Source organism: Salmo trutta, chromosome 15 (genome assembly GCF_901001165.1).
Source record: "Salmo trutta chromosome 15, fSalTru1.1, whole genome shotgun sequence".
NCBI classification, from domain to species: domain Eukaryota; kingdom Metazoa; phylum Chordata; class Actinopteri; order Salmoniformes; family Salmonidae; genus Salmo; species Salmo trutta.
The window spans coordinates 65,052,603-65,076,384 of NC_042971.1; the positions used below are offsets into that span (position 1 = coordinate 65,052,603).

Below are 23,782 nucleotides of genomic sequence, written 5' to 3' on the forward strand. Positions count from 1 at the left end.
TTGGAGCTAGAAACACAAGCATTTAGTTAGATATTACTGTTGGAGCTAGAAACACAAGCATTTAGTTAGATACTACTGTTGGAGCTGGAAACACAAGCATTTAGTTAGATATTACTGTTGGAGCTAGAAACACAAGCATTTAGTTAGATACTACTGTAGTGTTGGAGCTAGAAACACAAGCATGTAGTTAGATACTACTGTTGGAGCTAGAAACACAAGCATTTAGTTAGATACTACTGTTGGAGCTAGAAACACAAGCATTTAGTTAGATACTACTGTAGTGTTGGAGCTAGAAACACAAGCATGTAGTTAGATACTACTGTTGGAGCTAGAAACACAAGCATTTAGTTAGATATTACTGTTGGAGCTAGAAACACAAGCATTTAGTTAGATACTACTGTACTGTTGGAGCTGGGAACACAAGCATTTAGTTAGATACTACTGTACTGTTGGAGCTGGGAACACAAGCATTTAGTTAGATATTACTGCACTGTTGGAGCTGGGAACACAAGCATTTAGTTAGATATTACTGTTGGAGCTGGGAACACAATCATTTAGTTAGATATTACTGTACTGTTGGAGCTGGAAACACAAGCATTTAGTTAGATACTACTGTACTGTTGGAGCTGGGAACACAAGCATTTAGTTAGATATTACTGCACTGTTGGAGCTGGGAACACAAGCATTTAGTTAGATATTACTGTTGGAGCTGGGAACACAATCATTTAGTTAGATATTACTGTACTGTTGGAGCTAGAAACACAAGCATTTAGTTAGATACTACTGTTGGAGCTAGAAACACAAGCATTTAGTTAGATATTACTGCACTGTTGGAGCTAGAAACACAAGCATTTAGTTAGATATTACTGCACTGTTGGAGCTGGGAACACAATCATTTAGTTAGATATTACTGTTGGAGCTAGAAACACAAGCATTTAGTTAGATACTACTGTACTGTTGGAGCTAGAAACACAAGCATTTAGTTAGATATTACTGTTGGAGCTAGAAACACAAGCATTTAGTTAGATATTACTGTACTGTTGGAGCTAGAAACACAAGCATTTAGTTAGATATTACTGTTGGAGCTAGAAACACAAGCATTTAGTTAGATACTACTGTACTGTTGGAGCTAGAAACACAAGCATTTAGTTAGATATTACTGTTGGAGCTAGAAACACAAGCATTTAGTTAGATATTACTGCACTGTTGGAGCTAGAAACACAAGCATTTCACTACACCCAGAATAACATCTGATAAATATATTTATGTGACCAATAACATGTGATTTGATTTGACAGACATTGGGTACTGTCACGGGCTGATTCGTAGTGTGTCTAAAAACAGTATTCAGAGATCCCAGTGTTGATGGATTCACGCTATACATGTTTCCTCTACAGGGATAAAACAGAAAATATGTTGGTTATTGTTAGGCCATTTTGTTAGGCCATTTTGTTAGGCCAATTTGTTAGGCCATTTTGTATGGCCATTTTGTTAGGCCATTTTGTTAGGCCATTTATCCCTGTCCGATACCATGTTTCGACACATTAATGCATTGATGTCAAACAAACATGATGGCATGGCTCTCTGAACTTGTCCGATATCGTCACTTGAACATACATGACTTCAGATCCATCCATGCATGTTGTCACAAACATACAATGCTATAACCACCGCCAAAAATGAAGCTACTTATCTGTAATCTCTCTCTCTCTCTCTCTCTCTCTCTCTCTCTCTCTCTCTCTCTGACTGCTTCTGTATGACACTTCTTCTGCACTGCAATGATCTATCTATAACTGAGAATACTGATTCCCTTTTCTTGTCTGTGATCTTCTTTTCTTCACGGCCTTCCTTTCTTTCCTTATCTTCTCATTCCATTGGTCATGCTCTTGTTGTTTTATTAAATCCCTCCCTCCCTCCCACCGTCCTTCCTTCCTCCCTCCCTCCCTCCCTCCCAACTTCCTGCCCTTCCTTCCTTCCTCCCTCCCTCCCTCCCTTCCTTCCTTCCTTCCTTCTTTCCTTCCTTCCTTCCTTCCTTCCTTCCTTCCTCCCTCCCTCCCTCCCTCCCTCCCACCTTCCTTCCTTTCTGCCCTCCCTCCCTCCCTCCCTCCCTCCCAACTTCCTGCCCTTCCTTCCTTCCTCCCTCCCTCCCACCTTCCTTCCTTCCTGCCCTTCTTTCCTTCCTTCCTACCTTCCTTCCTTCCTTCCTCCCTCCCTCCCTCCCTCCCTCCCTCCCTCCCTCCCTCCCTCCCTCCCTCCTTCCTGCCCTCCCTCCCTTCCTTCCTTCCTTCCTTCTTTCCTTCCTTCCTTCCTTCCTTCCTTCCTTCCTTCCTTCTTTCCTTCCTTCCTTCCTTCCTTCCTTCCTCCCTCCCTTCCACCTTCCCTCCCACCTTCCTTCCTTTCTGCCCTCCCTCCCTTCCTTCCTTCCTTCCTTCTTTCCTTCTTTCCTTCCTTCCTTCCTTCCTTCCTTCCTCCCTCCCTCCCTCCCTCCCTCCCTCCCACCTTCCTTCCTTTCTGCCCTCCCTCCCTCCCTCCCTCCCTCCCAACTTCCTGCCCTTCCTCCCTCCCTCCCTCCCTCCCACCTTCCTTCCTTTCTGCCCTCCCTCCCTCCCTCCCTCCCTCCCTCCCAACTTCCTGCCCTTCCTTCCTTCCTCCCTCCCTCCCAACTTCCTACCTCCCTCCCTCCCTCCCTCCCTCCCCTCCCTCCCTCCCTTCCACCTACCTTCCTGCCCACCCTCCCTTCCTTCCTTCCTTCCTTCCTTCCTTCCTTCTTTCCTTCCTTCCTTCTTTCCTTCCTTCCTTCCTTCCTTCCTTCCTTCCTTCCTTCCTCCCTCCCTTCCACCTTCCCTCCCACCTTCCTTCCTTTCTGCCCTCCCTCCCTTCCTTCCTTCCTTCTTTCCTTCCTTCCTTCCTTCCTTCCTTCCTTCCTTCCTTCCTTCCTTCCTTCCTTCCTTCCTCCCTCCCTCCCTCCCTCCCACCTTCCTTCCTTTCTGCCCTCCCTCCCTCCCTTCCACCTTCCCTCCCGCCCTTCCTCCTTCCCCCTGACCTCCCTTCCTCCTTCCCCCTGACCTCCCTCCCTCCCTCCTTCCTAAATAACTAACATACCTACCTAGAACCAGTAGCCAGCCCAACACCAGCTCCTCAGGTCCCAAGCCCTGAGTCCCCTACTTCTCTGACTTACTCCTCTCCTCCCCCACCAGTTGTCCCCAGCTCAGGTGTCCTCCTCCCCTCTGCTCCCCGTGACGTGGCCCCTGTCCTCGTGTCCAGCCGTTTTGTCCGCCTCAGCTGGCGCCCCCCGCAGGAGACCAGAGGAACTGTCCAGACTTACGGCATCTACTACTCCCAGGACACGGTCAATAGGTACGGTAAAATACCCCACGGTCAACAGGTATGGTAAAATACTACACAGTCAACAGGTACGGTAAAATACTACACGGTCGGTCAACAAGTACGGTAAAATACTACACAGTCAACAGGTACGGTAAAATACCACACGGTCAACAGGTACGGTAAAATACCACACGGTCAACAGGTACGGTAAAATACGGCACGGTCAATAGGTAAAATACCCCACGGTCAACAGGTAAAATACCCCACGGTCAACAAGTACGGTAAAATACCCCACGGTCAACAGGTACGGTAAAATACCCCACGGTCAACAAGTACAGGAAAATACCCCACGGTCAACAGGTAAAATACCACACGGTCAACAGGTACGGTAAAATACTACACAGTCAACAGGTACGGTAAAATACTACACGGTCAACAGGTACGGTAAAATACCACACGGTCAACAGGTACGGTAAAATACCACACGCTCAACAGGTACGGTAAAATACCACACGGTCAATAGGTACGGTAAAATACCCCACGGTCAATAGGTACGGTAAAATACCACATGGTCAACAATTACTGTAAAATACTACACGGTCAATAGGTACGGTAAAACACCCCACGGTCAATAGGTACGGTAAAATACCACACGGTCAACAGGTACGGTAAAATACCACACGGTCAACAGGTACGGTAAAATACGGCACGGTCAATAGGTAAAATACCCCACGGTCAACAGGTAAAATACCCCACGGTCAACAAGTACGGTAAAATACCCCACGGTCAACAGCTACGGTAAAATACCCCACGGTCAACAAGTACGGGAAAATACCCCACGGTCAACAGGTAAAATACCACACGGTCAACAGGTACGGTAAAATACTACACAGTCAACAGGTACGGTAAAATACTACACGGTCAACAGGTACGGTAAAATACCACACGGTCAACAGGTACGGTAAAATACCACACGCTCAACAGGTACGGTAAAATACCACACGGTCAATAGGTACGGTAAAATACCCCACGGTCAATAGGTACGGTAAAATACCACATGGTCAACAATTACTGTAAAATACTACACGGTCAATAGGTACGGTAAAACACCCCACGGTCAATAGGTACGGTAAAATACCACACGGTCAACAGGTACGGTAAAATACCCCACGGTCAATAGGTACGGTAAAATACCCCACGGTCAATAGGTACGGTAAAATACTACACGGTCAATAGGTACGGTAAAATACGACACGGTCAATAGGTACGGTAAAATACCACACGGTCAATAGGTACGGTAAAATACTACACGGTCAATAGGTACGGTAAAATACCACACGGTCAACAAGTACGGTAAAGTACGACACGGTCAACAGGTACGGTAAAATACTACACGGTCAATAGGTATGGTAAAATACTACACGGTCAATAGGTACAGTAAAATACCACACGGTCAATAGATACGGTAAAATACCACACGGTCAATAGGTACGGTATAATACTACACGGTCAACAGCTACGGTAAAATACTCTAAAGGTCAACAAGTACGGTAAAATACGACACGGTCAACAGGTACAGTAAAATACCACACGGTCAACAAGTACGGTAAAATACCACACGGTCAATAGGTACAGTAAAATACGACACGGCCAACAAGTACGGTAAAATACTCTACGGTCAACAGGTACGGTAAAATACCACACGGTCAATAGGTACGGTAAAATATTACACGGTCAACAGGTAAGGTAAAATACCACACGGTCAATGGTATGGTAAAATACCACACGGTCAATAGGTACGGTAAAATAACACACGGTCAACAGGTACGGTAAAATACCACACGGTCAATATGTACGGTAAAATAACACACGGTCAACAGGTACGGTAAAATACCCCACGGTCAATAGGTACGGTAAAATACTACACGGTCAATAGGTACGGTAAAATACGACACGGTCAATAGGTACGGTAAAATACCACACGGTCAATAGGTACGGTAAAATACCACACGGTCAATAGGTACGGTAAAATAATACACGGTCAATAGGTACGGTAAAATACCACACGGTCAACAAGTACGGTAAAGTACGACACGGTCAACAGGTACGTTAAAATACCACACGGTCAATAGGTACGGTAAAATACCACACGGTCAATAGGTACAGTAAAATACTCCACGGTCAACAGGTACGGTAAAATACTCTACGGTCAACAAGTACGGTAAAATACGACACGGTCAACAAGTAAGGTAAAATACCACACGGTCAACAAGTACAGTAAAATACCACACGGTCAATAGGTACAGTAAAATACGACACGGTCAACAAGTACGGTAAAATACTCTACGGTCAACAGGTACGGTAAAATACCACACGGTCAATAGGTACGGTAAAATACCACACGGTCAATAGGTACGGTAAAATATTACACGGTCAATAGGTACGGTAATATACCACACGGTCAACAGGTACGGTAAAATACCACACGGTCAACAGGTACGGTAAAATACCACACGGTCAACAGGTACGGTAAAATACTCTACGGTCAACAAGTACGGTAAAATACCACACGGTCAATAGGTACAGTAAAATACGACACGGTCAACAAGTACGGTAAAATACTCTACGGTCAACAGGTACGGTAAAATACCACACGGTCCATAGGTACGGTAAAATATTACACGGTCAACAGGTAAGGTAAAATACCACACGGTCAATAGGTACTGTAAAATACCACACGGTCAATAGGTACGGTAAAATACTACACGGTCAACAGGTAAGGTAAAATACCCCACGGTCAACAGGTACGGTAAAATACTCTACGGTCAATAGGTACAGTAAAATACTCTACGGTCAACAGGTAAGGTAAAATACCACACGGTCAATAGGTACGGTAAAGTACGACACGGTCAACAGGTACGGTAAAATACCACACGGTCAATAGGTACGGTAAAATACCACACGGTCAATAGGTACAGTAAAATACTCCACGGTCAACAGGTACGGTAAAATACTCTACGGTCAACAAGTACGGTAGAATACGACACGGTCAACAAGTACGGTAAAATACCACACGGTCAACAAGTACAGTAAAATACCACATGGTCAATAGGTACAGTAAAATACGACACGGTCAACAAGTACGGTAAAATACTCTACGGTCAACAGGTATGGTAAAATACCACACGGTCAATAGGTACGGTAAAATATTACACGGTCAATAGGTACAGTAAAATACGACACGGTCAACTTGTACGGTAAAATACGACACGGTCAACTTGTACGGTAAAATACTACTCGGTCAACAGTTACGGTAAAATAATACACGGTCAACAGGTACGGTAAAATTACACACGGTCACCAGGTACGGTAAAATAATACACGGTCAACAGGTACGGTAAAATATTACACGGTCAACAGGTACAGTAAAATATTACACGGTCAACAGGTACGGTAAAATAATACATGGTCAACAGGTACGGTAAAATAATAAACGGTCAACAGGTACGGTAAAATAATACACGGTCAACAGATAAAAATATTACACGGTCAACAGGTACGGTAAAATACCACACGGTCAACAGGTACGGTAAAATACCACACGCTCAACAGGTACGGTAAAATACCACACGGTCAATAGGTACGGTAAAATACCCCACGGTCAATAGGTACGGTAAAATACCACATGGTCAACAATTACTGTAAAATACTACACGGTCAATAGGTACGGTAAAACACCCCACGGTCAATAGGTACGGTAAAATACCACACGGTCAACAGGTACGGTAAAATACCCCACGGTCAATAGGTACAGTAAAATACCCCACGGTCAATAGGTACGGTAAAATACTACACGGTCAATAGGTACGGTAAAATACGACACGGTCAATAGGTACGGTAAAATACCACACGGTCAATAGGTACGGTAAAATACTACACGGTCAATAGGTACGGTAATATACCACACGGTCAACAAGTACGGTAAAGTACGACACGGTCAACAGGTACGGTAAAATACCACACGGTCAATAGATACGGTAAAATACCACACGGTCAATAGCTACGGTAAAATACTACACGGTCAACAGGTACGGTAAAATACTACACGGTCAACAAGTACGGTAAAATACCACACGGTCAATAGGTACAGTAAAATACGACACGGCCAACAAGTACGGTAAAATACTCTACGGTCAACAGGTACGGTAAAATACCACACGGTCAATAGGTACGGTAAAATATTACACGGTCAACAGGTAAGGTAAAATACCACACGGTCAATGGTACGGTAAAATACCACACGGTCAATAGGTAAGGTAAAATACCACACGGTCAACAGGTATGGTAAAATACCACACGGTCAATAGGTACGGTAAAATACTACACGGTCAATAGGTACGGTAAAATACCACACGGTCAACAAGTACGGTAAAGTACGACACGGTCAACAGGTACGGTAAAATACCACACGGTCAATAGGTACGGTAAAATACCACACGGTCAATAGGTACGGTAAAATACTCCACGGTCAACAGGTACGGTAAAATACTCTACGGTCAACAAGTACGGTAGAATACGACACGGTCAACAAGTACGGTAAAATACCACACGGTCAAAAAGTACAGTAAAATACCACACGGTCAATAGGTACAGTAAAATACGACACGGTCAACAAGTACGGTAAAATACTCTACGGTCAACAGGTATGGTAAAATACCACACGGTCAATAGGTACGGTAAAATATTACACGGTCAACAGGTAAGGTAAAATACCACACGGTCAATAGGTACGGTAAAATACCACACGGTCAATAGGTACGGTAAAATATTACACGGTCAATAGGTACAGTAAAATACGACACGGTCAATAGGTACGGTAAAATACGACTCGGTCAACAGGTACGGTAAAATATTACACGGTCAACAGGTAAGGTAAAATACCACACGGTCAATAGGTACGGTAAAATACCACACGGTCAACATTTACGGTAAAATAATACACGGTCAACAGGTACGGTAAAATTATACACGGTCAACAGGTACGGTAAAATAATACACGGTCAACAGGTACAGTAAAATATTACACGGTCAACAGGTACGGTAAAATATTACACGGTCAACAGGTACAGTAAAATATTACACGGTCAACAGGTACGGTAAAATAATAAACGGTCAACAGGTACGGTAAAATAATACACGGTCAACAGATAAAAATATTACACGGTCAACAGGTACGGTAAAATACTTCACGGTCAACAGGTACGGTAAAATAATACACGGTCAACAGGTACGGTAAAATACCACACGGTCAACAAGTACGGTAAAATACCACACGGTCAACAGGTACGGTAAAATACCACACGCTCAACAGGTACGGTAAAATACCACACGGTCAATAGGTACGGTAAAATACCCCACGGTCAATAGGTACGGTAAAATACCACATGGTCAACAATTACTGTGAAATACTACACGGTCAATAGGTACGGTAAAACACCCCACGGTCAATAGGTACGGTAAAATACCACACGGTCAACAGGTACGGTAAAATACCCCACGGTCAATAGGTACGGTAAAATACCCCACGGTCAATAGGTACGGTAAAATACGACACGGTCAATAGGTACGGTAAAATACCACACGGTCAATAGGTACGGTAAATTACTACACGGTCAATAGGTACGGTAAAATACCCCACGGTCAATAGGTACGGTAAAATACCACATGGTCAACAGGAAAAATGTTACACGGTCAACAGTTACGGTACAATACTACACGGTCAACAGGTATGGTAAAATACTACACGGTCAACAGGTACGGTAAAGTACGACACGGTCAACAGGTACGGTAAAATACTACACGGTCAACAGGTACGATAAAATAATACATGGTCAACAGGAAAAATGTTACACGGTCAACAGTTACGGTACAATACTACACGGTCAACAGGTATGGTAAAATACTACACGGTCAACAGGTACGGTAAAATACTACACGGTCAACAGTTATGGTATACCACACGGTCAATAGGTACGGTAAAATACTACATGGTCAACAGGTACGGTAAAATACTACACGGTCAACAGGTACGGTAAAAACGATGTCAGGTGATTTCAGGATAAAACACAGTCACAGATCAGACTGCTTTCATACAACACACGAGAGGTGCACTATATAGGGAATAGGGTTCCATAGGGCCCTGGTCTAAAGTAGTGCACTATATAGGGAATAGGGTTCCATAGGGCTCTGGTCTAAAGTAGTGCACTATATAGGGAATATGGTTCCATAGGGCCCTGGTCTAAAGTAGTGCACTATATAGGGAGTAGGGTTCCATAGGGCTCTGGTCTAAAGTAGTGCACTATATAGGGAATAGGGTTCTATAGGGCTCTGGTCTAAAGTAGTGCACTATATAGGGAATATGGTTCCATAGGGCCCTGGTCTAAAGTAGTGCACTATATAGGGAGTAGGGTTCCATAGGGATTCTGGTCTAAAGTAGTGCACTATATATAGGGAATAGGGTTCCATAGGGCCCTGGTCTAAAGTAGTGCACTATATAGGGAGTAGGGTTCCATAGGGCTCTGGTCTAAAGTAGTGCACTATATAGGGAATAGGGTTCTATAGGGCTCTGGTCTAAAGTAGTGCACTATATAGGGAATAGGGTTCCATAGGGCTCTGGGCTAAAGTATTGCACTATATAGGGAATAGGGTTCCATAGGGCTCTGGGCTAAAGTAGTGCACTATATAGGGAATAGGGTTCCATAGGGCTCTGGGCTAAAGTACTGCACTATATAGGGAATAGGGTTCCATAGGGCTCTGGGCTAAAGTACTGCACTATATAGGGAATAGGGTTCTATAGGGCTCTGGTCTAAAGTAGTGCACTATATAGGGAATAGGGTTCTATAGGGCTCTGGTCTAAAGTAGTGCACTATATAGGGAATAGGGTTCTATAGGGCTCTGGTCTAAAGTAGTGCACTATATAGGGAATAGGGTTCCATAAGGCTCTGGTCTGAAGTAGTGTACTATATATAGGGAATAGGGTTCCATAGGGCTCTGGTCTAAAGTAGTGCACTATATAGGGAATAGGGTTCCATAGGGCTCTGGTCTAAAGTAGTGCACTATATAGGGACTAGGGTTCCATAGGGCTCTGGTCTAAAGTAGTGCACTATATAGGGAGTAGGGTTCCATAGGGCTCTGGTCTAAAGTAGTGCACTATATAGGGAATAGGGTTCCATAGGGCTCTGGTCTAAAGTAGTGCACTATATAGGGAATAGGGTTCCATCAGACAGTTTCTTCTCCAACTGTGTATGAAGTTAAATAATTTTTTCATTGAATCTGAACATTTGGTGAATGGTTATTTTATTAGGTAAGTATAATTGTTTATTTTTTTTCATCCACGAGTCTCTGGTGAGTCATTTATAAGTCTATTTCAGGGCCATGCCCATCTAGTCAGTGGGGTGATGAAGAAGTGCTGAAATCCCTTTTGGATTACGGCTTTTGGAGTAGGGATTACTTGGATTGGATGGCATTTTGGAAAGGACGTCTGTGGCCATTTTTGGTGCTTTATTCTGATCCTGTCTCTCGTTGCTGTGTGGGTTTCCTGTGTGTGGGGGTTTCCTGTGTGTGGGGGTTTCCTGTGTGTGTGGGGGTTTCCTGTGTGTGTGTGGGGGTTTCCTGTGTGTGTGGGGGTTTCCTGTGTGTGGGGGTTTCCTGTGTGTGTGGGGGTTTCCTGTGTGTGGGGGTTTCCTGTGTGTGGGGGTTTCCTGTGTGTGTGGGGGTTTCCTGTGTGTGTGGGGGTTTCCTGTGTGTGTGGTGATTTCCTGTGTGTGTGGGGGTTTCCTGTGTGTGTGGGGGTTTCCTGTGTGTGTGGGGGTTTCCTGTGTGTGTGGGGGTTTCCTGTGTGTGTGTGGGGGTTTCCTGTGTGTGTGGGGGTTTCCTGTGTGTGGGGGTTTCCTGTGTGTGTGGGGGTTTCCTGTGTGTGGGGGTTTCCTGTGTGTGGGGGTTTCCTGTGTGTGTGGGGGTTTCCTGTGTGTGTGGGGGTTTCCTGTGTGTGTGGTGATTTCCTGTGTGTGTGGGGGTTTCCTGTGTGTGTGGGGGTTTCCTGTGTGTGTGTGGGGGTTTCCTGTGTGTGTGGGGGTTTCCTGTGTGTGTGGGGGTTTCCTGTGTGTGTGGGGGTTTCCTGTGTGTGTGGTGATTTCCTGTGTGTGTGGGGGTTTCCTGTGTGTGTGGGGGTTTCCTGTGTGTGTGTGGGGGTTTCCTGTGTGTGTGGGGGTTTCCTGTGTGTGTGGGGGTTTCCTGTGTGTGTGGTGATTTCCTGTGTGTGTGGTGATTTCCTGTGTGTGTGGTGGGGGTTTCCTGTGTGTGGGTTTCCTGTGTGTGTGTGTGGGGGGGGGGTTTCTGTGTGTTTGTGTGGGTTTCCTGTGTGTGGGTTTCCTGTGTGTGTGTGGGGGGGGGGGGTTCTGTGTGTGTGTGTGTGTGTGGGGGGGTTTTCTGTGTGTGTGGGTTTCCTGTGTGTGTGGGGGGGTTTCCTGTGTGTGACTGTGTGTCTGTGTGTGTATGTGTCTTTGTGCGTCTGTGTGTGTTTGTGTGTGTGACCTGTGTGTGTGTGACCTGTGTGTGTGTGTCCTGTGTGTGTGTGTGTGTTTCCTGTGTGTGTGTGTGTTTCCTGTGTGTGTGTGTTTCCTGTGAGTGTGTGTCTGTGTGTGTGTGTGTGTGTTTCCTGTGTGTGTGTGTTTCCTGTGTGTGTGTGTTTCCGGTGTGTGTGTGTTTCCTGTGTGTGTGTGTTTCCTGTGTGTGTGTGTTTCCTGTGTGTGTGTGTTTCCTGTGTGTGTGTGTTTCCTGTGTGTGTGTGTTTCCTGTGTGTATGTGTGTGTGGGGTTTTCCTGTGTGTGTGTGCGTGTGAGTCTGTTTGTGCGCCTGTGTGTTTGTGTGTGTGTCTCTGTGCGTGTGTCTTTATATGTGTGTATTTCCTGTGTGTGTGTGTGTGTGTGTGTGCGGGTTTCCTGTGTGTGTCTGTGTGTGTGTGTGCGTCTGTGTGTGTGCGTTTGTGTGTTTCTGTGTGTGTGAGTGTGTTTGTGTAGCTGTGTGTGTGGGGGGGTTCCTGTGCTTTCTGGTGCTTACTCTCTCTCTGTGTCTGTTGTTTCGGGGAGAGGTCTGTGAACGTGTCTGTTGTTTCGGGGAGAGGTCTGTGAACGTGTCTGTTGTTTCAGGGAGAGGTCTGTGAACGTGGCTGTTGTTGTTTCAGGGAGAGGTCTGTGAACGTGGCTGTTGTTTCGGGGAGAGGTCTGTGAACGTGGCTGTTGTTTCGGGGAGAGGTCTGTGAGCGTGTCTGTTGTTGTTTCAGGGAGAGGTCTGTGAACGTGTCTGTTGTTTCGGGGAGAGGTCTGTGAACGTGTCTGTTGTTTCAGGGAGAGATCTGTGAATGTGTCTGTTGTTTCAGGGAGAGGTCTGTGAACGTGTCTGTTGTTTCGGGGAGAGGTCTGTGAACGTGTCTGTTGTTTCAGGGAGAGATCTGTGAACGTGTCTGTTGTTTCGGGGAGAGGTCTGTGAATGTGTCTGTTGCTGTTTCAGGGAGAGGTCTGTGAACGTGTCTGTTGTTTCGGGGAGAGGTATGTGAATGTGTCTGTTGCTGTTTCAGGGAGAGGTCTGTGAACGTGTCGGAGGCAGAGACCCTCCAGTTGACTGTCAGTAACCTGAAGCCAGGGGAGACCTACTCCTTCAGAGTGGTGGCCTACAACGACAACGGCCCTGGAGAGAGATCCGAGACACTCAAACTCACCACGCCACCAGAGCGTAAGTAAACACTCACACTCACACACACTCACACACACACACACACACACACACACACACACACACTCACACACACTCACACACACACACACACACACTCACACACACACAGTCACACACACACACACACTCACACTCACACACACACTCACACACACACACACACACACACACACACACACACACACACACACACACACACACACACACACAGATACAGTCACACACACACACACACTCACACACACACACACACAGATACAGTCACACACACACACACACAGATACAGTCACACACACACACACACACACACACACAGATACAGTCACACACACACACACACTCACACACACACACACACACTCACACACACACACACACACACAGATACAGTCACACACACACACACACACACACACACAGATACAGTCTGAAAAACAGTGCAGGTGCCAGAAAAGTAATAAAGAAATGAGCAGGTCACAAAAGGAGAAATAAAAAAAAAATACCCCACGGTCAATAGGTACGGTAAAATACCCCACGGTCAATAGGTACGGTAAAATACCCCACGGTCAATAGGTACGGTAAAATACCCCACGGTCAATAGGTACGGTAAAATACCACACGGTCAATAGGTACGGTAAAATACCCCACGGTCAATAGGTACGGTAAAATACCCCACGGTCAATAGGTACGGTAAAATACCCCACGGTCAATAGGTATGGTAAAATACCCCACGGTCAATAGGTATGGTAAAATACCCCACGGTCAACAGGTACGGTAAAATACCCCACGGTCAATAGGTACGGTAAAATACCCCACGGTCAATAGGTACGGTAAAATACCACACGGTCAATAGGTACGGTAAAATACCACACGGTCAATAGGTACGGTAAAATACCACACGGTCAATAGGTACGGTAAAATACCCCACGGTCAACAGGTACGGTAAAATACCCCACGGTCAATAGGTACGGTAAAATACCACACGGTCAATAGGTACGGTAAAATACCCCACGGTCAATAGGTACGGTAAAATACCACACGGTCAATAGGTACGGTAAAATACCCCACGGTCAATAGGTATGGTAAAATACCCCACGGTCAACAGGTACGGTAAAATACTACACGGTCAATAGGTAAAATACACACGCACGCACGCACACACACAGTCACACACACACACACACTCACACTCACACACACACTCACACACACACACACACACACACACACACACACACACACACACACACACACACACACACACACAGATACAGTCACACACACACACACACTCACACACACACACACACAGATACAGTCACACACACACACACACAGATACAGTCACACACACACACACACACACACACACAGATACAGTCACACACACACACACACTCACACACACACACACACTCACACACACACACACACACACACACACAGATACAGTCACACACACACACACACACACACACACAGATACAGTCTGAAAAACAGTGCAGGTGCCAGAAAAGTAATAAAGAAATGAGCAGGTCACAAAAGGAGAAATAAAAAAAAAATACCCCACGGTCAATAGGTACGGTAAAATACCCCACGGTCAATAGGTACGGTAAAATACCCCACGGTCAATAGGTACGGTAAAATACCCCACGGTCAATAGGTACGGTAAAATACCACACGGTCAATAGGTACGGTAAAATACCCCACGGTCAATAGGTACGGTAAAATACCCCACGGTCAATAGGTACGGTAAAATACCCCACGGTCAATAGGTATGGTAAATACCCCACGGTCAATAGGTATGGTAAAATACCCCACGGTCAACAGGTACGGTAAAATACCCCACGGTCAATAGGTACGGTAAAATACCCCACGGTCAATAGGTACGGTAAAATACCACACGGTCAATAGGTACGGTAAAATACCACACGGTCAATAGGTACGGTAAAATACCACACGGTCAATAGGTACGGTAAAATACCCCACGGTCAATAGGTACGGTAAAATACCCCACGGTCAATAGGTACGGTAAATACCCCACGGTCAATAGGTACGGTAAATACCACACGGTCAATAGGTACGGTAAAATACCCCACGGTCAATAGGTACGGTAAAATACCCCACGGTCAATAGGTACGGTAAAATACCCCACGGTCAATAGGTACGGTAAAATACCCCACGGTCAATAGGTACGGTAAAATACCCCACGGTCAATAGGTAAAATACCCCACGGTCAATAGGTACGGTAAAATACCACACGGTCAATAGGTACGGTAAAATACCCCACGGTCAATAGGTACGGTAAAATACCCCACGGTCAATAGGTAAAATACCCCACGGTCAATAGGTAAAATACCCCACGGTCAATAGGTACGGTAAAATACCACACGGTCAATAGGTACGGTAAAATACCCCACGGTCAATAGGTACGGTAAAATACCACACGGTCAATAGGTACGGTAAAATACCCCACGGTCAATAGGTATGGTAAAATACCCCACGGTCAACAGGTACGGTAAAATACTACACGGTCAATAGGTAAAATACACACGCACGCACGCACACACACACACACACACACACACACAGACAAACGGGTAACCCATTATCATTAGAGTTAGGTATGGGTAAACCATTAGCATTAGAGTTAGGTATGGGTAACCCATTAGCATTAGAGTTAGGTACGTGTAACGGTAACTCATTAGCATTAGAGTTAGGTACGGGTAACGGGTAACCCATTATCATTAGAGTTAGGTATGGGTAACCCATTAGCATTAGAGTTAGGTACGGGTAACCCATTAGCATTAGAGTTAGGTACGGGTAACCCATTATCATTAGAGTTAGGTATGGGTAACGGGTAACCCATTATCATTAGAGTTAGGTATGGGTAACCCATTAGCATTAGAGTTAGGTACGGGTAACCCATTATCATTAGAGTTAGGTACGGGTAACCCATTATCATTAGAGTTAGGTAGGGGTAACGGTAACCCATTATCATTAGAGTTAGGTACGGGTAACCCATTATCATTAGAGTTAGGTATGGGTAACCCATTATCATTAGAGTTAGGTATGGGTAACCCATTATCATTAGAGTTAGGTATGGGTAACGGGTAACCCATTATCACTAGAGTTAGGTACGGGTAACGGTAACCCATTAGCATTAGAGTTAGGTATGGGTAAACCATTAGCATTAGAGTTAGGTATGGGTAACGGGTAACCCATTATCATTAGAGTTAGGTATGGGTAACGGTAACCCATTATCATTAGAGTTAGGTACGGGTAACTATTAGCATTAGAGTTAGGTATGGGTAACGGGTAACCCATTATCATTAGAGTTAGGTACGGGTAACGGGTAACCCATTATCACTAGAGTTAGGTATGGGTAACCCATTAGCATTAGAGTTAGGTATGGGTAACCCATTATCACTAGAGTTAGGTATGGGTAACCCATTAGCATTAGAGTTAGGTAGGGGTAACCCATTAGCATTAGAGTTAGGTAGGGGTAACCCATTATCATTAGAGTTAGGTATGGGTAACCCATTAGCATTAGAGTTAGGTAGGGGTAACGGTAACCCATTAGCATTAGAGTTAGGTATGGGTAACGGTAACCCATTAGCATTAGAGTTAGGTACGGGTAACGGGTAACCCATTATCATTAGAGTTAGGTATGGGTAACGGTAACCCATTAGCATTAGAGTTAGGTACGGGTAACGGGTAACCCATTATCATTAGAGTTAGGTATGGGTAACCCATTATCATTAGAGTTAGGTACGGGTAACGGTAACCCATTATCATTAGAGTTAGGTACGGGTAACGGGTAAGCCATTATCATTAGAGTTAGGTATGGGTAACCCATTATCATTAGAGTTAGGTATGGGTAACCCATTATCATTAGAGTTAGGTACGGGTAACGGTAACCCATTATCATTAGAGTTAGGTATGGGTAACCCATTATCATTAGAGTTAGGTACGGGTAACGGTAACCCATTAGCATTAGAGTTAGGTACGGGTAACCCATTATCATTAGAGTTAGGTAGGGGTAACCCATTATCATTAGAGTTAGGTAGGGGTAACCCATTATCATTAGAGTTAGGTAGGGGTAACCCATTAGCATTAGAGTTAGGTAGGGGTAACCCATTAGCATTAGAGTTAGGTACGGGTAACGGGTAACCCATTAGCATTAGAGTTAGGTAGGGGTAACCCATTAGCATTAGAGTTAGGTACGGGTAACCCATTAGCATTAGAGTTAGGTACGGGTAACGGGTAACCCATTATCATTAGAGTTAGGTACGGGTAACCCATTATCATTAGAGTTAGGTAGGGGTAACCCATTAGCATTAGAGTTAGGTACGGGTAACCCATTATCACTAGAGTTAGGTATGGGTAACGGTAACCCATTATCATTAGAGTTAGGTAGGGGTAACCCATTATCATTAGAGTTAGGTATGGGTAACCCATTATCATTAGAGTTAGGTATGGGTAACGGTAACCCATTAGCATTAGAGTTAGGTACGGGTAACGTGTAACCCATTATCATTAGAGTTAGGTATGGGTAACCCATTATCATTAGAGTTAGGTACGGGTAACGGTAACCCATTATCATTAGAGTTAGATACGGTTAACGGGTAAGCCATTATCATTAGAGTTAGGTATGGGTAACCCATTATCATTAGAGTTAGGTATGGGTAACCCATTATCATTAGAGTTAGGTACGGGTAACGGTAACCCATTATCATTAGAGTTAGGTATGGGTAACCCATTATCATTAGAGTTAGGTACGGGTAACGGTAACCCATTAGCATTAGAGTTAGGTACGGGTAACCCATTATCATTAGAGTTAGGTAGGGGTAACCCATTATCATTAGAGTTAGGTAGGGGTAACCCATTATCATTAGAGTTAGGTATGGGTAACCCATTAGCATTAGAGTTAGGTAGGGGTAACCCATTAGCATTAGAGTTAGGTACGGGTAACGGGTAACCCATTAGCATTAGAGTTAGGTAGGGGTAACCCATTAGCATTAGAGTTAGGTACGGGTAACCCATTAGCATTAGAGTTAGGTACGGGTAACGGGTAACCCATTATCATTAGAGTTAGGTACGGGTAACCCATTATCATTAGAGTTAGGTAGGGGTAACCCATTAGCATTAGAGTTAGGTACGGGTAACCCATTATCACTAGAGTTAGGTATGGGTAACGGTAACCCATTATCATTAGAGTTAGGTAGGGGTAACCCATTATCATTAGAGTTAGGTATGGGTAACCCATTAGCATTAGAGTTAGGTACGGGTAACCCATTAGCATTAGAGTTAGGTATGGGTAACGGTAACCCATTATCATTAGAGTTAGGTACGGGTAACGGTAACCCATTATCATTAGAGTTAGGTAGGGGTAACCCATTATCATTAGAGTTAGGTATGGGTAACCCATTATCATTAGAGTTAGGTAGGGGTAACCCATTATCATTAGAGTTAGGTATGGGTAACCCATTAGCATTAGAGTTAGGTACGGGTAACCCATTAGCATTAGAGTTAGGTATGGGTAACCCATTAGCATTAGAGTTAGGTATGGGTAACCCATTAGCATTAGAGTTAGGTATGGGTAACCCATTAGCATTAGAGTTAGGTACGGGTAACCCATTAGCATTAGAGTTAGGTAGGGGTAACCCATTAGCATTAGAGTTAGGTAGGGGTAACGGTAATCCATTAGCATTAGAGTTAGGTATGGGTAACGGTAACCCATTATCATTAGAGTTAGGTACGGGTAACGGGTAACCCATTAGCATTAGAGTTAGGTATGGGTAACGGTAACCCATTATCATTACATTGACAACAAGTAATGAACTGGTGTTATAATGCAGGAGATGAACACTAAGTAATAACCTGGAGTTATAATGCAGGAGATGAACACTATGACCTGGTGTTATAATACAGGAGATGAACACCAAGTAATTACCTGGTGTTATAATGCAGGAGATGAGCACTAAGTAATAACCTGGTATTCATTTCTAGTGATGTTTAAAGCCTTATAAAGCGACAGGGCTTAGACTGTAATGGGTTAAAGCCTTATAAAGTGACGGGGCTTAGACTGTAATGGGTTAAAGCCTTATAAAGCGACGGGGCTTAGACTGTAATGGGTTAAAGCCTTATAAAGTGACAGGGCTTAGACTGTAATGGGTTAAAGCCTTATAAAGCGACGGGGCTTAGACTGTAATGGGTTAAAGCCTTATAAAGCGACGGGGCTTAGACTGTAATGGGTTAAAGCCTTATAAAGTGACAGGGCTTAGACTGTAATGGGTTAAAGCCTTATAAAGTGATGAAGGATTGGAGTGATGCCTTGGAGGCACCTCAATTTAGTGGAAAAGGAATTATGTTTAGCTCTCCTGTTCTCCATGTATCTGTACGTGTGTGTGTGTGTGTGTGTGTATGTGTGTGTATCTGTGCATCTGATGTCATCGTTCTGATCTGATCATGTGTTCCTGTCCCAGCAGTGAAGGTCCCTGGGCCGGTGGAGAACCTCCAGGTAGAGTCCATCTCTCCCACCTCCATCCAGGCCTCCTGGGACGCGCCGGTCTATGCCAACGGTCCCCTGCTGGGGTACAGACTGCTCTGGACCGAGACTCCCTCTGGCAAGGAACAGGTACATGGTTCTCATGGTCCGATCTGACACAGATAGAAGAGCTCTGGGTTAAATGAGTTCATCTGAAAATGGCACAGGGCCAGTACTAAGTTCTCTCCACTTTCTCTGAAAGTAATTAGCATAATAAAGCTTGGTAGTTTGAGCTTTTCTTGCTATAATAATGACTTGGTCTTTTACCAAATAGGGATATCTTCTGTATACCATCCCTACCTTGTCAAATGCATTAAGAAGGAAAGAAATTCCACAAATGAACTTTTAACAAGGCACACCTGTTAATTGAATTGCATTCCAGGTGACTAACTCATGAAACTGGTTGAGAGAATGCCAAGAGTGTGCAAAGCTGTCATCAAGGCAAAGAGTGGCTACTTTGAAGAATCTCAAATCTCAAATATATTTTTATTTGTTTTAACACTTTTTTTGTTTACTACATGGTTCCATATGTGTTATTTCATAGTTTTGATGTCTTCAGTATTATTCTACAATGTAGAAAATAGTAAAAATAAAGAAAAACCCTTGAATGAGTAGGTGTGTCCAAACTTTTGACTCGTACTGTATATATAGAAGTATATAATATACCACCCCATTACATTACATATAGATGTACACTACCATTCAAAAGTCTGGGGTCACTTAGAAATGTCCTTGTTTTTGAAAGAAAAGCAACTTTTTGGTCCTTTAAAATAATATCAAATTGATCAGAAATACAGTGTAGACAATGTTAATGTTGTAAATGACTACTGTATTGTAGCTGGAAACGGCTGATTTTCAATGGAATATCTACGTAGGTGTACAGAGGGACATTATCAGCAACCATCACTCCTGTGTTCCAATGGCACGTTGTGTTAGCTAATCAAAGTTTATCATTTTAAAAGGCTAATTGATCATTAGAAAACCCTTTTGCAATTATGTTAGCACAGCTGAAAACTGGCCTTCTTTAGACTAGTTGTGTCTCTAGTAGCCAGCAGCATACCACCCTGCATCCCACTGCTGGCTTGCTTCTGAAGCTAAGCAGGGTTGGTCCTGGTCAGTCCCTGGATGGGAGACCAGATGCTGCTGGAAGTGGTGTTGGAGGGCCAGTAGGAGGCACTCTTTCCTCTGGTCTAAAACAATATCCCAATTCCCCAGGGCAGTGATTGTGGACACTGCACTGTGTAGGGTTCTGTCTTTTGGATGGGACATTAAACGTGTGTCCTGACTATCTGAGGTCATTAAAGATCCCATTGCACTTATTGTAAGAGTAGGGGTGTTAACTCCGGTGTCCTTGCTAAATTCCCAATCTGACCCTCATACCATCACGGCCACCTAATCATCCCCAGCTTACAATTGGCTCATTTATCCTCTGAAACTATTCCCCAGGTCGTTGCTGTAAATGAGAATGTGAGAATGTGTTCTCAGTAAAAAAAAAATAATTTAAAAAAAATCTGGAGCATCAGCATTTGTGGGTTTGATTACAGGCTCAAAATGGCCAGAAACAAATAACTTTCTTCTGAAACTCGTCAGTCTATACTTGTTCTGAGAAATGAAGGCTATTCCATGCGAGAAATTGCCAAGAAACTGAAGATCTAGTCTCTTCACAGAACAGCGCAAACTGGCTCTAAACAGAATAGAAAGAGGAGTGGGAGGCCCCGGTGCACAACTGAGCAAGAGGACAAGTACATTAGAGTGTCTAGTTTGAGAAACAGACGCCTCACAAGTCCTCAACTGGCAGTTTCATTAAATAGTACCCGCAAAACACCAGTCTCAACGTCAACAGTAAAGAGGCTGTGTTCTTTTGCCCATCTTAATTTTAAATTTTTATTGGCCAGTCTGAGATATGGCTTTTCCTTTGAAACTGCAAATAATGCTGATAATGGGTCTCTGTACGCCTATGAAGATATTCCATAAAATAATCTGCCTTTTCCAGCTACAATAGCCATGATCAATTTCATGTTATTTTAATGGACAACAAAAATGTGCTTTTCTTTCAAAAACAAGAAAATTCCTAAGTGACCCAAAACTTTATAACGGTCGTGTATATAATATAACATTATATACCCCATTACAGTACATATAGTATATATAGAAGTATATAATATACCACCTCATTACAGTACATAAAGTATATATATAATTATATAATATACCACCACATTACAGTACATAAAGTATATATATAGAAGTATATGATATACCACCACATTACGGTACATAAAGTATATATAGAAGTATATAATATACCACCCCATTACAGTACATATAGTATATATAGAAGTATATAATATACCACCCCATTACAGTACATATAGTATATATAGAAGTATATAATATACCACCCCATTACAGTACATATAGTATATATAGAAGTATATAATATACCACCCCATTACAGTACATAAAGTATATATAGAAGTATATAATATACCACCCCATTACAGTACATAAAGTATATATAGAAGTATATAATATACCACCCCATTACAGTACATATAGTATATATAGAAGTATATAATATACCACCCCATTACAGTACATAAAGTATATATATAGAAGTATATAATATACCACCCCATTACAGTACATATAGTATATATAGAAGTATATAATATACCACCCCATTACAGTACATAAAGTATATATAGAAGTATATAATATACCACCCCATTACAGTACATATAGTATATATAGAAGTATATGATATACCACCCCATTACAGTACATAAAGTATATATATATATATAAGTATATAATATACCACCACATTACAGTACATAAAGTATATATAGAAGTATATTATATACCACCCCAATACAGTACATAAAGTATATATAGAAGTATATAATATACCACCCCATTACAGTACATATAGTATATATAGAAGTATATAATATACCACCCCATTACAGTACATAAAGTATATATAGAAGTATATAATATACCACCCCATTACAGTACATATAGTATATATAGTAATATATAATATACCACCCCATTACAGTACATAAAGTATATATAGAAGTATATAATATACCACCCCATTACAGTACATAAAGTATATATAGAAGTATATGATATACCACCCCATTACAGTACATATAGTATATAGAAGTATATAATATACCACCCCATTACAGTACATAAAGTATATATATAGAAGTATATAATATACCACCCCATTACAGTACATAAAGTATATATATATATATATATATATATAGAAGTATATAATAAACCACCTCATTACAGTACATATAGTATATATAGAAGTATATAATATACCACCCCATTACAGTACATATAGTATATATAGAAGTATATAATATACCACCCCATTACAGTACATATAGTATATATAGAAGTATATAATATACCACCGCATTACAGTACATATAGTATATATAGAAGTATATAATATACCACCCCATTACAGTACATATAGTATATATAGAAGTATATGATATACCACCCCATTACAGTACATAAAGTATATATATATATAGAAGTATATAATATACCACCCCATTACAGTACATAAAGTATATATAGAAGTTTATAATATACCACTCCATTACAGTACAAATAGTATATATAGAAGTATATAATATACCACCCCATTGCAGTACATATAGTATATATAGAAGTATATAATATACCACCCCATTACAGTACATATAGTATATATAGAAGTATATAATATACCACCCCATTACAGTACATAAAGTATATATATAGAAGTATATAATATACCACCCCATTACAGTACATAAAGTACATATATAGAAGTATATAATATACCACCCCATTACAGTACATATAGTATATATAGAAGTATATAATATACCACCCCATTACAGTACATATAGTATATATAGAAGTATATAATATACCACCCCATTACAGTACATATAGTATATATAGAAGTATATAATATACCATCCCATTAGAGTACATATAGTATATATAGAAGTATATAATATACCACCCCATTACAGTACATAAAGTCTATATATAGAAGTATATAATATACCACCCCATTAGAGTACATA

The 23,782-nt window shown here is 42.6% G+C and overlaps 1 protein-coding gene across 2 annotated transcripts in view; it reads left to right on the plus strand.

Moving 5' to 3' along the window:
- Positions 1 to 23,782, plus strand: part of LOC115149549 (netrin receptor DCC-like) — a 499,682-nt gene that overhangs the window by 340,047 nt on the left and 135,853 nt on the right. For both annotated transcript variants that reach the window (XM_029692499.1, XM_029692500.1), the window contains exons 8-10: positions 3,198 to 3,357; positions 12,962 to 13,116; positions 19,612 to 19,760. In XM_029692499.1, the coding sequence (XP_029548359.1) occupies positions 3,198 to 3,357; positions 12,962 to 13,116; positions 19,612 to 19,760 (464 nt within the window). The remainder of the gene's footprint in view (positions 1 to 3,197; positions 3,358 to 12,961; positions 13,117 to 19,611; positions 19,761 to 23,782) is intronic.